General features: G+C 37.4%; 1 protein-coding gene across 12 annotated transcripts in view; it reads left to right on the forward strand.

Annotated features, from left to right (window-relative positions):
• Positions 1-17642, forward strand: part of LOC124290201 (ligand of Numb protein X 2-like) — an 87904-nt gene that overhangs the window by 56711 nt on the left and 13551 nt on the right. Inside the window, exons 1-2 of one of the 12 annotated variants that reach the window (XM_046726910.1) lie at positions 3197-3283; positions 14412-14550. The exons of 6 other annotated variants lie outside the window; for them this stretch is intronic. In XM_046726910.1, the coding sequence (XP_046582866.1) occupies positions 14477-14550 (74 nt within the window). In that variant the 5' untranslated portion in view covers positions 3197-3283; positions 14412-14476. Of the gene's footprint in view, positions 1-3196; positions 3284-4109; positions 4188-10681; positions 10877-13873; positions 14551-17642 lie in introns of those variants that run through there. 5 more of the 12 variants (XM_046726911.1, XM_046726909.1, XM_046726908.1 and 2 more) reach the window with 5 other exon arrangements.

The following is a 17642-nucleotide window of genomic DNA, read 5'->3' on the forward strand; positions in this document are numbered from 1 at the left end:
ATCATGACTTTGGTTCATTGCTTCAATCACCTGATGATCTGAACCAAGCTTGGTTATTTACTAACAGCACTCATATAAACAAAATGTTGCAAAGAGCAACATTAAAAAAGGGACAAATATTCACAGATTAGCAATGAGGTTGTTAGAATTTGTGCCACCATACTGTCAAAGTTCATTAACCAGTTCAGTGATAGATTTGTAATTATTTATGAAAGAGGAATATTGTTTCAATATCTAATAAGGTTTTGTCACAGGAACAACAACAGAGAAATTGCTCTGTCCAATTAGCAGTGGAACTTGATACTTTACTCTAGACACAATGAGAGTTAAGGAAACCCATCCAAGCCATTGGTGTATCAACTTTCAGATTTTAAGCTGTTTGTGTGACAACTACTCATAACTGTTGGGAGTCTTGAGTCTGTTAACATACCTGAGTTGTTACAATATGACAACTGTGTGCTTGCCAACAAAGTGTGAGGCAGTTGGTTGAATTAGTGGTGTACTTGTTTTCACAGGGGTTGGAGGTTTCTTGTAAGCAATACTGTGGGTTTTGCAGTGATGTGAAGCTTGTTTTAGGAAATCTCTTCCACTATACTTACATGCTCATCATTTGATCTTTGGAGATGCATAATTGACCAGTTTGGTAGAAAAAAATCAGAAAGATTGTGAGTATTTTTTCATTGTTAATAATTAGATTTTCATGTTTTTTTCTGAATTTTCTTGAAACTTTTGTTTGTGACTGTTATTTCATTTGTAAGTAACTCTCCAGGATCCAGCCTTTGTGAATGCTGTACATTCTAGACTCTCTGTAATTTACTTCATGTAGATCTGGTTTAGAATGTTTTTCAGCTGCCCATGTTTGTTTTAAGATGTGTCTAATAGAATCGGATGGTCAGATTGGCTGATTTGGTTGTTGCATGTTATCATATCCCTGTTACATGGATTTATATAAGTGTTCCTGATGTGAATCACAGGTTTGTCTGATCCAGACTTGTTTATGTAAGGAGCACCAATGTAATTCTGGAATATTGCTGACTGTGGCATTAAACAAGCAAACATGTTTTTAAGGTGATATTCAGGTTATGATATCACAAAACGTAGTTGACAAGTTGAAATCAGGAATTTTTCCATCCCTTATCAGCTCCATTTTTCTCTTGAAATCACTTCGACCATATCAACTTAATAGATTTATTTTGTGAAATTAATATAATATCCATGTGTTGAGTTTAGGTTCCTAATCACATGACTTCTAATATTAGTGATGCAGCGAAACTGTTCCATTACACTGGGGTTGAATAATTACCAGTTGTGCTGACAATGTCACGCTGGCCGTCATAGAAGGATGTGAGTCCGGCAGGGAAGGACACTGTAGGCTTGTGATGGATACTGACAATGGACGTGTTTTGTATGATAATCAATTCCTGGTCACTCCTGATCTATGTCATCACGACATGGTGTGGAACAGATTATCTTTGTGCTATGAATGTCATTCCAGGCAGAGCGGCAATTTAAGCCAGCATCAATAAGATAAAGGTGTGAATTAGACTCATGAATTCACCTGATAATATTCTTGAGGGGTCCATGGATAATTTTAAGAGACAGAATATGTTTCGGTCCCTGCTGAAAAACACCCTAGATTTTCTGTAATGAGCGGATATCTTCAAGCACTCTGACCCTATAAAAATGAAAAGAAGGGGAAAAATAAGTCGGACATAATTGTTTTGATATTCATGGGCGGAACCAGGAATTTTGAAAAGGGGGGGGGGAAAAATTCAGGGAGTTCGAACCCCCTGAACCCACAATTGGCTCTGCCAACGCAAAATAAAATCTTCAATGTGGTTGTAAGCCATTTTCAAAAAAAAAGGGGGGGAGGGGTCGAACCCCCTGAAACCACCCCCACCCCCTCTGGATCCGCCAATGCCATTGATTGCACATGCAGATGTTAAGCACAAGTATTACACAGTAAGTTGAAATATAAGTAGTTCGTACTGAATAGGGGCGGTTGGGTGGCTGAGTGCTTAAAGCGTTCGCTCGTCACGTCGAACACCGGGGTTTGATTCCCCACATGGGTACAATGAGTGAAGCCCATTTCTGGTGTCCCCCACCGTGATATTGCTGGAATATGAAAGCAGCCTAAAACCATACTCACCCACTTTTACTGAAGTAATTCAAGTTATGTAACTTTGGGGGTTGGGGGCTACTTCTGATGTAATCCATACAGTGGGGATTTCTAATGGCAGATTATGTGTTATTATTACTCATAAAGATACGGATATTGGAAACATGTTGGTAATCTGTCTGTATTACAATGTTTACTTTTAAGGCCTAATACTGTTGTGTCATTTGCCAGTATTTAAACATTCACATTACACTGATAATCTTCAGCTTATTTGGTACATGCTTGAGCTGACTAAATTGTGGATTGGATGATCTGGTTGCTGAGAATGCTGTCATGAAATGTTGGTCTGTTGGGGATGATGTTTGATCATTTACTGAAAGGATTTATTGAAATTAATGTCTTGTTTCTCTCTATAACTACACGACACTGTAGTGAACATGACCCTGAACATTTGGTGTCTTTGATCACTGTTTTGAAGCATTTTCCGCTCAATTTATATTTTTACTTGATTCATACTGTTTGAACCACGAAATAAAAAAAATTAAACATTTCAAAATATTCCACCTAAATTCTTCCCAGTTAGTTTTGATAAAAGCAGTCATAAAGAAGATTATTGTTGATTTATGTCCATGGAATATCTATAACAATTATAGAAGCGTGTGTATCTTTATCACTGTGTTATTAATGTGATATCTCATGCAAAAAATGTTATTATTGTCTCAAAATAGATAATGGAAATGATTTGAAAAAAGTCATATTTGCTGGAGAAGTTTCTTGAGTGCATTTTAAAAGTTGGGATGTACAATATTGAAATATTGAACAAACTTCATGGATAGCAACTTCTTTTATTATGAAATAAAAGAAGTTGTTATCCATAAAGTTTGTTAAATGTTACTGGAGCAGTCCTGAAAATAATGTGTAGCAGAAAAAAATATTCTAACCTAATTCTGCCACCCCTCTCAAAACAAGCTCTTTCTTTAATAGCGAGGCTGTATCCCTATGGGTAGTCTCCCCTGGGGGAGACACGCTGTATCTATAACAGGATGTTCTGGCCAGCGTGTCCGGTTAGGATCAAATCACGATTAGAGGCTTGGACTGAAGACTTAATTGTGCTGCATTCCCTCGTTAGGAGATTACGATCTTTGAACTGACAGGTATTTACAGGTAAAGGTATTTATGCTGATCAGATTACTGACAGAGATTGTAGAAAATTGATTTTTCTATGTTGTGGATTATAGGAACATTTGTAACAGTGTCAGGGCCTTACGTCGTAAAGTGACAAAAATGATCAGTGGGATTTTCCAGTGAGGAGAAAAGTCTGTAATGTGTGAGGAATGACTTTTTGAACTTTTCTTTTTCAAAACTATTGTTTTAATTAAATATTGGAGATGTGTGTTATATTTATGAAATTGTCAACAAGGTTTAAAATTACCTCAGTAATATTAACTGTTATGCATGTCTGTAGATTTAATTCAATATTGATTTTGTTTAATATTTTTTAGAATAAAAACTTTTCATTCCTTTCCTTTTAAAAACATTGGAATTGATTATTTTTTTTCAATTAAATTGAATTTCCCTTTTGTGAATTTTGATTAACATGCAAATATGTTCAATTCCATTCATGAATAATGTATAGTATGGTATGATCATTTCTTAACACACCAATCAAATCATGTACAACGACATGTAAAAATCTTTGTGGGGGGTCATTGGATCAATTTTGGCTCGAATTACCAACAAGGATGGGTCTATTTATCAAAGCTGTGACATTAAATACCTGGATCAGGAACTGTAAAGACCTGGAATAATTTCATTATTATTCATGACCAGGGTGAAGGGACGTAAACAAAAGATATTATTCAAGTTATGGCAGGTTTAAGTTCGTGTCGTATCGTGCGCGCAATTAGGTGATTATATTTGTCGTGGATATTCACTCATGCATAAATCTCATAAGCTGACGGTGCAAAGGTATTGTTGTGCAGATTACCTGTGCAGTGTGAGGGATGCTAACGAGCAGGACCGGTGCAAACGTGGAATCTTGTTCACTTGGATGTTTGCCGATTTTCTGGTAAAAATTGTTCTGGAACTTTGAATCAGTTATCTGTTTTGTGAAGAATATCTTTCTATTAGGAAATGACGTATGATGTTCCATTTTGAATCAGTTAATTAACGTTGGGAGTACTTTTACATTTTTATGAAAGAAACAGGTTGTATTGTTCAGAAGAAGCAATATATTTTTAAGAAAGTAAGATGTTGATATTTCAGTTCGTTAACCTTTTTGTGCTTCCTCAAAAATGTTAGATCTTTGAATGTGACATTATGACACTATGGTCGTCAGGTGATAATTCATACAAAAGAGTTGTATTATGGTGAAATATACTTGTAAAGGGCCATGTTGTGTAATAATGACATGTGTTGGTGAAGAGCCTGGGAACTAGATCAACATATATTCTATTCTATTCGAAGAGTACATCTATGTGAAACCAAAATCCTTATGAGGAGATGAGCAGCCATGTCAAGGGGAGGTAACTCTTCATAGATTAGTATGTGAATGGCATATTACAGTAGTTTATGGGCTGGGAATGTGTACAACTGATAGCAAGCCACAGAAATTCACTCTGTGTAAGGCCGAATAGTAGGAATATTTTATGCAATATTCTTAAACACAATGTGGAAAACAGTTGTTTTTGGCCAAATCCATGTTCCCAAATCAAGTATAAAAGGGTCTGAGGATGTGAATAGGTGCTGCTATGCTCTTGCTGATGTCATGTCTCCTGCAGACATGTGTTACATTTCATATTGATTGACAGCAATCAGTACGACAGGTGTGTGACCTGAACATTGCATAATGGCCGTATTCAATAGCAGCCTGGGTCATATACACGCTGCATGTGCACTGGTAGACTAACGCTTAGTCTCTGAATATATATAATTTTCATAGAAACAAATAATTCTATTTTAAAAGGAACCCCAGTGAGATGGTAGAATCTGAACCTGAGGAAAATCTCGACTTCATTTAAGATTTTCATGTTGCAGAATGGGTTGGTTGAAGGATAAATTATGTGTTTCAGTCAGGTTTGAACATGGATGGGAAATATTTGCTGGACAAACTGGCTGATAATGGACAGGAGTCGACTGTATATGCATGTGTGTGCTTGTGTGTGTCCATTTGTTAGTATGGACTAATATAGGTTTTATACAGCCTGTTCACAGAGGTATGTGCCACAGTTTAACATGAATACTCCACATACACACTTCCTTAAGTGGCATTTAGAAGCTGGTATGGTGAAGAGGAACACTTTTTTATGGATAGACAACTACACCGAAACATCGCATCCACTGCAATAAAGAAGTTGTCTTTCCATAAAAGTGTTACTCTTCACATACACACTGTATGCTGACTCTGAGCCATCCAGTCCTGGTTTTATCCCTTTAATGCCAAGCACCAGGCAGGGCAACAGCAAGCATCTCATAGTGAGTGAGTGAGTGAGTTTAGTTTTATGACAAACTCAGCAATATTCCAGCTATATGGCGGCGGTCTGTAAATAATCAAGTCTGGACCAGACAATCTAGTGATCTACAGCATGGGCATCGATCTGCACATTTTGGAACCGATGACATGTGGCAATCAAGTCAGCGAGGCTGATCACTCGATCCCGTTAGTCGCCTCTTACGACAAGCATGGGTTACCGAAGATCTATATTCTAACTCGGACCTTCACGGGTATAACAAGCATCCCATAGTTCTCATGATGCGCCTAGGATATAACCACCTACCTTCTTGCTCTCGGTACTTATTTTGAATTTTTATTTAATGGGGAAAGTTGTTGTCCAGTTTAATGTTTGTGTATGTAATAATATAAATAGTGATTCTGGATCGGAAAAGCTCCCAGCACTTTTGTTGGTTGTGGGAGGCGATATCTTGGATCAAGTCGTCATGGAATTGTTTGGTTGATGCAGTGTAACACTGCAATATTCCTGCACAATAATCTCACCTGGACCAGACAATCCAGTGACTGGTATTATGAGCTTCAGTCCACACTGCCTGGGGTCCCCAACACAGTCAACCAGGTCATAAAGTAAGTTCCTTTTTTAACATTAGTACCAAGGGGACCAATTCTAACCTGTATTATTTTCCCATGGGGCTGTGATCATGGAATATGTTACTACTCTCCCTTACACAAAACATTATTTGCAGCATATTGTGGCCATATTGCAAATTCAGTATACTATCCAGATATGTGTCATATTACTTATAAGAGTCGTACTTCAGTTCAACCATGCATCTTTTGTGACCAGCAAATTCAAATCCATCAAAATTCTGAGCTGTCTAATTCTGAAATACGAACTAAATACAAAACTATTTGTTCCTAAGATATTTCTTATATTAATACAGGGCGGTAGGGTAGCCAGGTGGTTAAAGCGTTGGCTTGCCATGCCGAAGACCCGGGTTCGATTCCCCACATGGGTACAATGTGTGGAGCCCATTTCTGGTGTCCCCTGCCGTGATATTGCAGGAATATTTCTAAAAGCGGCGTAAAACCATACTCACTCAGTCTTGTATTAATACCCTGTAAGATTTTATAAAAAAATTATTTGGAAATACTGTGTATGAGCTGCTTGAAAATGTCAGACTCCATTTTTGCTTCAGGCCTGTTATGTTGCTGAAAGCCTAAGCTGTGGTGCGTTTGTTCACGTCCGACAGATAAATCAAATCTGTTTTAATATGGTTTCCTGGTGTGGAAGAAAAACATCCATAACAGTACAATTCAGGTAACATTCTGTGAAGGGCCGCTGGTAGTGATTTCTGTTGACTCTGCACTTGGGTCGTCTAGGTAACAATTTAACTGCAGTAGTGCTGGCAAACTCATTAAATTGGGCTTTGTAAAAGTATTTGAAATCCATGTTGAGTAACACTGTCACAACCAGAGAGTTGCCGTCAGTGTTTGCGTTGGTTTTAGCTGTTGGAGGCTCGAAGTTCTCTAACAAAGTGTAGTGGATTATCATAAACTGTTGTAGGAGACTGAAGATTGGTGTTCATAAATCAGACGCCACTTGCGTCTGTTGACCTGATTTGTATCTGTCTCCGTTTTTTTGCCTTCAGTGGTTTGGCGGTCATAATGAAGTCGGGACACCAAGGATTTTAAATTTCATTTTGAAAAAAAAAGAAGCTATTTTGAAACATATGACGTTATTAGTATGCTATTTAAGGCCTTTGTAAAAAATGATTCAATTGAATATGTAATTTGTTACGCGGAAGAGGGTTGGTAATTAGATTTTTTTAGTGAAGATGAGGGAAAGGCGAATTGGATGTTATTTTAGGATGTTTAGTTAAACCTTCATTAAATTACAGGTGTAATTAGTGAGGCTTAGATGTTGTAGAGAAATATACCTACTTTTCTCAAGATGCACATTTATGTTGCAATTTCGTATACATACATCAGAAAACAAGTTAAGTTCAGATGTGTCCCGAATTTCAACTGCACATTCATCTCATTTCGATAATTAACCAGGAGACCACCAATACCTGATGATGATTGGTATAAATACGCAGCATATTCCCCAAAATGGTTTGGAAAGTCTTACAATGAAAAGAAGTAGGGGAGGCAACTGAGGGGGCAATGAATAACTATTACACGGAGTAATTACATGTCCCGTCGTTATATAATTGCTTTCTGTATGTCAGTGTGAGACTGACATTTTGTCAGAAATATGTACAAAATAAGATTTTACAAAATTGCTATTTTGTGTAGAAAGATGTAGTAGATGTAGATATGTAGTTAGCTGTGCGTAAGTAATTTCTATATATGGAGATTGAAATAGTTAAATATTTATTCCTCGAAACATCTTCAGTCTGCTGTGGATTTTTATGAAGAATCAAGACATGAAGATTAGGATATTAACTATAGGAAGAAAACTATAAAAGAGAAATTATTTGACCTTTAGAAATTATTTTTGAAATTATGAAATTATTTTTGAAATTATGAAATTATTATTGAAATTATGAAATTATTCATTTATTACAGAACCTCTGATTTAATCTTCTTCTTTTTTTTAATTAAAAAAAGCCCCACAAATTGTCATCTTACTTCACCTGAGATGTGGCATCTACGTTGGCACTTACATTGTCTCTAGTGTTTAAGTTTCGCTCGTCATGCCGGAGACCTGGGTTCGATTCCCCACATGTCCCATTTCTGGTGTCCCCTGCCGTGATATTGCTGGAATATTGCTAAAAGTGGCGTAAAACTTAACTCACTCCAACGTGCAAGTTCACAGCTGATGATTAGCTGTGGTGATGGGTGTAGGGAAAGGGGAGCGATGGTGTCACCCACTGTAATCCTTCGTGATGCGTGTAGAAGAACGGCAATGTGGCCAAGCATTACAGGGTAATCGTTGTCTGGCCAGATAGTCCACAGGATTGGGGATCAATTTTGGGGGAAATTGTGGCAAGAGGGGATGGATAATTGACGTGGTGCTTTGTAGCCACCGGTGCCAGACAATCTCAGAATGGCCAGTCAAGAAAAGGAAATTAAACACCCAGACTTATGTTCATCTCGCTGGATTCAATTTGCGTGAGATTTCACAACATTGGAGCAAAGTAAAGCCACGCTACATCGGCTAGTGCAAGTCGAGGATTTGTTTGTGATGTATGTGCTGTCTGTGAGAGTTAAGGTCTTAGTAATACAATGGAGGGCAATAAGACGGTTATATTTTTAAGTCACTGTCTGGAGTTCTTGCTTCCTGGTCTGCAGAAGAAGATGGTTTTGGCTCTGGATAATGATGACAATTCACATTAAAAAGTGGTTATTGTATCTTGGTAAGTGTTACGTGATAAGGTATGGGTGTTCCAGACACATTGTATTTTATTCTTGCTGTCTGGTTTATTGATGTGCCACCATAGTTTAGTGAAATAGAGTCTGTTAAAGCAGAGGTCTGGCACGTGAAAGTATGTTTGGACATTCATGATGATTGGTATATCATAACAAACATAACAATCTTGGTAACAGTTATTTTAATAACGCTGCCATCTGATCATAATGATGATGATGGTTGGTTGATGCTTATGAGATTGATGTGGTATTTAACAAAAATTGTTGGCATTAAGGAAATATCAGCTTTTATTTTTGATTGATTAAGAAAAAGTATTGCATAGTTATCTGGTCAAGATCATTTACAGGCCACTATTCGAATGGCTAGAAGGGGCCGTGGGGTAGCCTAGAGGTTAAAGCGTTGGCTCGTCACGCCGAAGACCCGGGTTCGAATCCCCACATGGGTACAATGTGTGAAGCCCATTTCTGGTGTCCCTCGCCGTGATGTTGCTGGAATATTGCTAAAAGCGGCGTAAAACCAAACTCAGTCAGTCAGTCAGTCGAATGGGTAGAATGTAATTTTACTCTATTTTTACAGAGTAATAAACAGTCATGATCCACAAAACCGATACTCATTATATGTTCAAGTGTATATTCAAATAGAATAACTCGCACGTCAGACTGACAATTTGAGGAGTATAGTAATTGAGGTATAAAACAGCTTTCACTTTCAACAAACAAGTATTATTAAAGTTTTAAAAAACTGTGTGGTGGCTTCAAGTTTACAGAGTTTTAATAGTTTCATTGTTTGTTTTCAATTACTATTTTTGAGAAAAATATAGAAATTGAATTATATAGTATGGAAACTATTGCAGTTCAGGTGTAGAGCAGTAATAATGTGATCAATGTTTTTTAAAAATTATGCATTGTGTTATGTTCGTTTCTGTACTGGAAGGCGTTATAGATATTTATTCAATAGGTGGTGTCAGTTTGCATTGTGACAAGTCGGAGTAATATTAATATTATCATTAGTTGCAAGCATCAGTGTTGGGTCAGAGTTGATAGTTGCAAGCTGTGCGTCTAGTTATTGTCCACCCCCTACGTGCCCACTCAGAAGTAAACGGTCACATTTTGTCCCTTGTATTAAATATTGATCACTATTGAAATGAACATGATTTTGAATATCAGTGGGCGAGGCAGCTGTAAGCAGAAACTAATCGTTGGACACAGCAGTAGAGTTAGCAAGTGTCAGTGTGTATATTACACTACATAAATCAAGTAGAAAATGTCTGGACATATGGTTTACAGATGATTATTCACAGTTTAGGAGATACAATGTCCACTTAAAGCTGGAGTAAGTTGTTTGTGAGAGATTTGGGAATATGATACGATATATACCATCCTCAACACAGTTACACATGAACATTGATTTAGAAATATCCATATAAAAAAACTCATAAAAAGCCTTGCTGTGAGTTTTATGCTCACGCATCTCTCATCTATAAATGGGGATTATCTATATTAATCTTATCAATAATATTTTTTGTAGCAGATTAGTTTCATACAACATGTGTTATTTCAAGATAATACCTTAAAAAGAAAACATAGAATTATTGGGAAATAATAGATCAACAGTTGAACTGAAGTTGTTGAATGATTTGTGTGGGGACAGATGTGTTAATGGAGACTGGTTGAGTGACACCTTGCCAGCTGTTACAACCTCGTCTATAGCGCTATAGGCGTCACCGTGGAGGAACTATCAGATCAGCTTCACGGTGTGGATCGCGCAATAGACACAGGCATAATAGGTGCTGTCCAAAATAGTCAGATGGGTTGACTGATACACTCTGTGAATGAATGAGGACATAATTAGCTTGGGGAGTTTACGTTGACATTCGTGTTCTTGTCATTGGAGGTACCTGTTCGGGGTCGGGTGCGTAACAGTACAGGTGAGATATTTGATGAGATGTGATATTTACTGTTAGCTGTGTTTCTGAAACCCGACTGCATGTTTTGAAAATAGTTCCATAAACATTTTCCATTTGGATTTCTGAGTGGATTAATGATGGCTTTATAGGTGCAAACATCTCGTAAGTCTGATGTTGGTTTTGATGGCATTGTATAAAATTACCTCATTATAAAGTTTACGTTCTATATTTATGTGTCTATGTACTGCTGATGAGAGGAAACCTACTTCGAACATCATGTTAAGTGGGCGGTGGGTTAACTGAGAGGTCCATGTGTTTGATAATTACACCATAGACAGGGCTTGAGTCTCAAAATTAGTACATGCATACAGAATTATTTGTTGTTCAGTTTTTGGAGTCTCCATTAAAAGATGATGAAAATGTGATTTAGAGGTTGGATATTGCCATGACAAGGATTCATGTTGGATGTGGTGGGGGCACTGAGTCAGATTAACGTTTACGTGCCTTATTCTAACTCACTCACTTAACACAATATCCTACAATCCAATAGTTCTATCAACATATCAGAGATCGTCTAACTTCTCTTAGACTACGCTTAGTCTCTGAAGGTATAGAATTTTCATAGAAACCGACAATTCCTTTTAATTGCATAGGAGCCCCCTTGAGAAGGGAGATTCAGAGCCATAGGAAATCTAGACTTGCTTCATTTAGGGCTTTAGCTTTGCAGAAAGGGCTGGGCGGAAGGGAAAATAATGCGGTTCAGGGACTGTAAGTAGACTACAATCCCCTGTACTTACTTATGAAACAATCAATACTTGCATATGTATGCACTGAATAGCCTACAGGAATTTCTCTAAGCCTCCAGAATAAATAATAATCTTGTTCAATGTTCTGGATTTGTACACATGGATCACTCTGTGTACAAAATATATAATTATGTGTGTATATACATGTATATATATATGTATATGGTGCAGGTTTAATGGCATAAATTCAGGGATTCGTTGAGAATTATATGTGATAACTCATAGCAACAGATGTGTTGTCATGATTTTTTAATATTGGGATCAATTTGTGAATAATTAGTGTTACCAAGTGCAGTAGATATTTACATGGTATTTTCGGCTAAACTGGAGTTTGGTAATTTTCAACAGATGATGTCTATCAATGAGTGTAGGAGTTAACACCAAACACATGTTGTTGGGATCAGTCTGATTGAACTGCTGGAATATGTTCACCAGTTGGTCTATCTCTTGTCTGGTTCGCTAGAGTGTGTCAATACAGCTTTGGGTTGTTTTGGGGTGGCCTAGTGGTTAAAGCGTTTGCTCGTGACGCCGAAAACCCGGGTTTGATTCCCCACATGGGTACAGTGTGTGAAGCCCATTTCTGGTGTCCCCCTCCATGATATTGCTGGAATAGTGCTAAAAGCGGTGTAAAACCATACTCACTCACTAAGTTAATTGTTTCCAGATATACTGTTATGTAGATGGACGCATTTTGAACAACATTTGCGTGAACAGCCTGCTCACTGTTCCGAGTCTGGCAGTTAATGGTTAATGAAATATATATAATTGCAACTTTTTGTAAGGAGTGAGTAAGTTCATGGTGATATATGTCATCAAAAGAGAGTTGTGCACCATAGAGATAGGAGTTTCTGGCACAGTCTCTACAGAATACATTTATTAGTTTTAGTTGAATGGAGTTCAGTAGAAATTGCTGTTTAATGGGCTTGAAGACATTTTTAAAATAAGTCCTGTTAATTGAATATACTAGTTGAATATAAGTGAGGTGAAGGTTTGTATGAAGAGTTTAGGGTTGTTGGGCTGTGCGAGTATGTCTGTCTGTGATGTGGACATGTTTAAATGGGCTTGTGTTTGTGGGAGTGGGGGTGTATGTTGTGGACATATTTGGGGTGGTGGTGGGTGTTGGTGGGAATAGGGGGAAGGGTGTAAGGGGAGAGATATGGATTGAGACAGTCGTTGTGGGAGTCCTTGTGGGTTTATGATGTGTTAAGCATTGCATACACCTTGATGATTTAAGGTTCACATAGCTGATGATGAAAGTAGTTTTTTGGGGTTTTTTTTATTGGTTTTTTTATTTTAATTTTTTTATATTTTTTTATTTTTTATTTTTTTTATTCATTCAAAATCAGTAGATACATGTATACAAAGCACATGATGCAACAACACTTGTACACCGTAGGAGAGAAATTCATATGGTTTGGCGTTACACATATTGGGATCTTCATTAGGCTGGGAATGTGTGCAGTAGAGATGACCATTTTCTGTCAAATTGTAATATGTTTTGATTCTTACTGGCAATAAACTTTTCTGTCTTGAAGATATCACTCAATATTTTTACAAATGTATCCAGTGTTAATTTTTTTTTTTTCAATACTTGATATATGGATATATTTTTTACTGGCAAGAAAAATGTGATTCATAAGGTCGTTATTATATCCGCCAATTAAGACTGTATATTTTGTCAGGGTAAAATTTTCTGATGATTGATCTTCAATATATTCTTTCACTTTCAGCCAGAACGTTTTCACACACTCACATTCCCAATAAACATGTATCAAATTTTCTGACATTAAATTACAAAATGAGCAAAGTTCATCATCTACTAATTTCATTCTCAATAATTCTTTCTTTGTGTAGACAATATTGTGGATAAATTTAAACTGGAAGTCAATCAATTTGGTATCTTTTGTACATCTTCTATATTTTCTAAAAAAATCTTACCATGGAATTGCAATATCAAAAATATTTTGCCATTTTTCACATGTTGATGGTAGGTTTTCAGAAGTTATAAGTTTGTCATAGAAATATCTGGATCTCTTTGGTGCTGAAAGTAAATCTATCAGTGATGTGTTAAGATAATGATTATGAACAATCAATAAATTCTTTCTTATAGTTTCTTTCCATTTTTGGGGTATATTGATGATGATATTGATATGATGATGAAAGTAGTTTGATCATTTGAAAGGCCAGGACAAAGTATACATTGCATTTGGCTTATCCTACCTAACCAAAGAGAAAGAGAACGAAGTTTACATTGACTGTAACATCCTTATTTCAAAGGTATAGGAAATGTTCAGGCTGGTTTCCTTTTTTTACAACAGATGATATATATCTTTTGTTATTTTGCCACCTATCTTTTAGATATCAGTATTACAAAATGTGTTTCCTTAACAAAACTGTATTGAAAGTCATAGTGTGAACTCAGTATTGCTGGGAACAACATATCATGTTTCCTTTGTCTATCAGTTTCTGTGTTAAATTGTTGGATGTCAATTGTCATCAAAGTTTTCCTCATCTTACAAGGCGTGTTTTAAATTGAAATTACATTTAATGCTTTTGGGGGTACTTTGAGGAAGCTGCAGGCAGTGTCTATATAGGACTGATTGGCTTGTGTTTGTTCAAACGATGGTGTATGGAGCCTTGACATTATTGGTTACTAAGGAAATGATTAGACTGGATGTAGGTGGTGGAGATTGTGTAATATGTCTCTTGAATTATTTGCTTTTGCCAAATCAGTCCGATGTGATAAGTAGGTGACAATGGTTCCATCGTGAGGGAGAGGCTGATATTTTCCTGTCGGCCATGATGGAATGGGAAGATGAAACACTTGACAGATACGGAAATGGACGAGTTGGCGAAAAACTATGAACGGGTCCTGCTTACTCCGTTTGGGTAAGTATAATATGCGAGTTTATGTTTAGCAAAATGGGCAATCAGTGGTAAGTACTGAAGCAGATTAGTTCATGGTGGCCTTGTTTGATCGATTGACCTTAGCACTTAAAGGTTGTTATGTGGTGGGGACTTTGTTCCTATACGTTGACACCAGGGTTTTACATGACGCGTGATTCCTGAGTATTTGACGCAACAAGTAAAAGACTCAAAATATTATGATATGAGTCAAGCTTGACGCAAGTTTAATGAGTGACCCTCAGAATTCAGTTTAGAGTCCATAAAATCGATCTGATAAGCAAACGATGATAGTTTTCGTGAGGTCTTCATTATTTAGATATTTCTTTCAATTCATGTTAATAACTGTATATTACAGTGAATAAATCACAAGCCTGATTATTTGTTCAGTATACTGGAGTTTGTTATGACTGAACTGAACAGTGAAAAATATACTATTCATATTAACTTGCATATAAATGACAATACAACACAAAACAATAAAATCTTTGCAAAACTCTTGCTTTTTTATATACACACATAAATATTACGCTAAAATTTTAATGACTTCCAAATATTGAAAATTACTCCCCAAAATAAATACTGTGGGTCACCATGACTCTCTTTTTTCAAAGTCTGTGTAAAACCCTGTCCAGACACTGATTTACAGCAAGGAGCACTAAGATCCCATAGTGGAACAGGTCCCACGATCTTGTATCACAAGGGGACCCGTGAAGATCCAGGGTAGAATAGGTCTTCAGCAACCCATGCTTGCCACAAAAAGCGAATATGCTTGTCGTAAGAGGCGACTAACGGGATCGGATGGTCAGGCTCGCTGACTTGGTTGACACATGTCATCGGTTCCCAATTGCGCAGATCGATGCTCATGCTGTTGATCACTGGATTGTCTAGTCCAGACTCGATTATTTACAGACCGCCACTATATAGCTGGAATATTTCTGAGTGCGGCATAAAACTCAACTCACTCACTCTCTGTATCACAAGGGATCTGTGTGCTGTCCTTGAGATTGATGCTGACTTAGGATAAGCTGTGCTAAGATCAAGGATGAGAATTTTCCGCGAATCTGCAGAATTCCGTGGATTTGATCACACTGGGGTCATTCTTGTGAATCGTCTAAACCTGAGGCCCCCAAGACCCCCGGTTCATTTTCCTCTTTTTTCACTCATACCCATTCTCATCCCTGTCAGATTGCTTATATCCTCATCATGATTAGGGAAGGGTACACAGGAATGGTTTGGTCTGTCCGCCTTCCATCTTTTTGTACTTCCATCTTTCTTGGTGTATAACAAACCGTATCAGCACATTTATGCTGTGATAAACAAAATACTTTGAAATACATTAAATCATTAAGAGCAAATTCCAGGTGCTTGAGTCCTACTATCACTGCAAAATTTAAGTTTTATTTACCAAAAATCCCAATCAAGCACTCTTTTTGCTTGTTGAGACATGGTGCTAACATTATCTGATTTCATTCAGATAACACATGAGCATCGTCTTAGACCTCTGATCACTCAGTCAACAACCATTCTGGTTCCAGCCAATCAGACAGATCCAATACATGTGACACAATGTAAACAGTTCACATGACATGCTGCCTGGCAAATGTTGCCAATAACAGTTGCACTAAAAAGAACATTTAAAATTTTCATGGAAGAAACAGTTACGAAAAACAAAGAATTCGATAAGTATTGGATTCGTCTTGCTAGTTACTAAGTGTAATGCCATTAGGAAAATAGTTGAAATGTCTTACACAATCTTCAGTGTCCATAAAAAGAACAATTAGTCACTTTAATTGGCCACAATTGCATGCATCTTAGCCATTGCTCTGACCCGAACAGACCCCTGGGAAGAAACTACCGAAGTGGAACACATATCGACGTTATTGCCCTTTCTTTATTGTTTCTTGATAACAGGTGCCGATGATCGACCTCAAAGATAATCAATTATGCCATGATCAATGTAATTATTGTCCTAATTTCATGTTTGTGTGTGTAAGCAAATATCGTCTGACTGCGTTAACTGAACTATTAAGTTCACAGAGGTACACAAATTTCCTGAAGATGCTGGAAGTTTGTTGGCACCCTAGCCAGTTTCAGTGTTATAGCAGATAATTAGAATGATTTGGCCGAGATGAAATATTGGGTTTGTTGATTAAATCATTTCCCTGAGGCGCAGTTATTGATTGTCGGAATTATTTGCTTGACTTTCGTTGCTTTTGTCTATTGTTAGAAATATTATGTTAGCTATATCGCCAGGGGAAATGCTGCAAGTTGCAAAACAGCATTTACTTACTTGTGCAGGATTAAAAACTGTTAGTGAGTGAGTGAGTTTAGTTTTACGCCGCTTTCAGCAAAATTCCATATATATCACGGCGGGGAACACCAGAAATGGGCTTCACACATTGTACCCATGTGGGGAATCTAACTCGGGTCTTCTGTGTGATGAGCGACTGATTTAACCACTAGGCTACCTCACCGCTCAGAAACTGTTCGTGAGTGTGATAAATTATAGTAAGTCCTGCCAGAAGCAGATAGCATCTTCAGATGCAGTAGTCATGATCAGTATGCTGTGTCTGCTGTATTGTTCAGACTAATTTGTTTCATATTGAAAAGGGGTAGCCTAGTGGTTAAGTGTTTGCTCGTCCAACCGAAGACCTTGGTTTGATTCCCCACATGGGTACAATATGTGAAGCCCATTTCCTGTGTCCAGCGCTGTGATATTGCTGGAATATTGCTGAATGCGGCGTAAAAACTAAATTCACTCACTCACTCGTATCGAAAACGTATGAAAGGTGGATAAGTCTTCTTCTGCAACAGGGGCCCTCGGGTAGCCTAGTGGTTAAAGCGTTGGCTCGTCACGCCGAAGACCCGGGTTTGATTCCCCACATGGGTACAATGTGTGAAGCCCATTTCTGGTGTCCCCCGCCGTGATATTGATGGAATATTGCTAAAAGCGGCGTAAAACCAAACTCAGTCAGTCAGTCTTCTGCAACAATTCACTGTGCAATGTTGCATCTCTTGGACAAGCTTGGAACTTAGGATCATTGGTTCAAATCCAAGTTCACCTTGATAATGCT

The sequence above is a fragment of the Haliotis rubra genome, unplaced genomic scaffold, assembly GCF_003918875.1.
Source record: "Haliotis rubra isolate DU_JTF1 unplaced genomic scaffold, ASM391887v1 Scf46, whole genome shotgun sequence".
NCBI lineage: Eukaryota > Metazoa > Mollusca > Gastropoda > Lepetellida > Haliotidae > Haliotis > Haliotis rubra.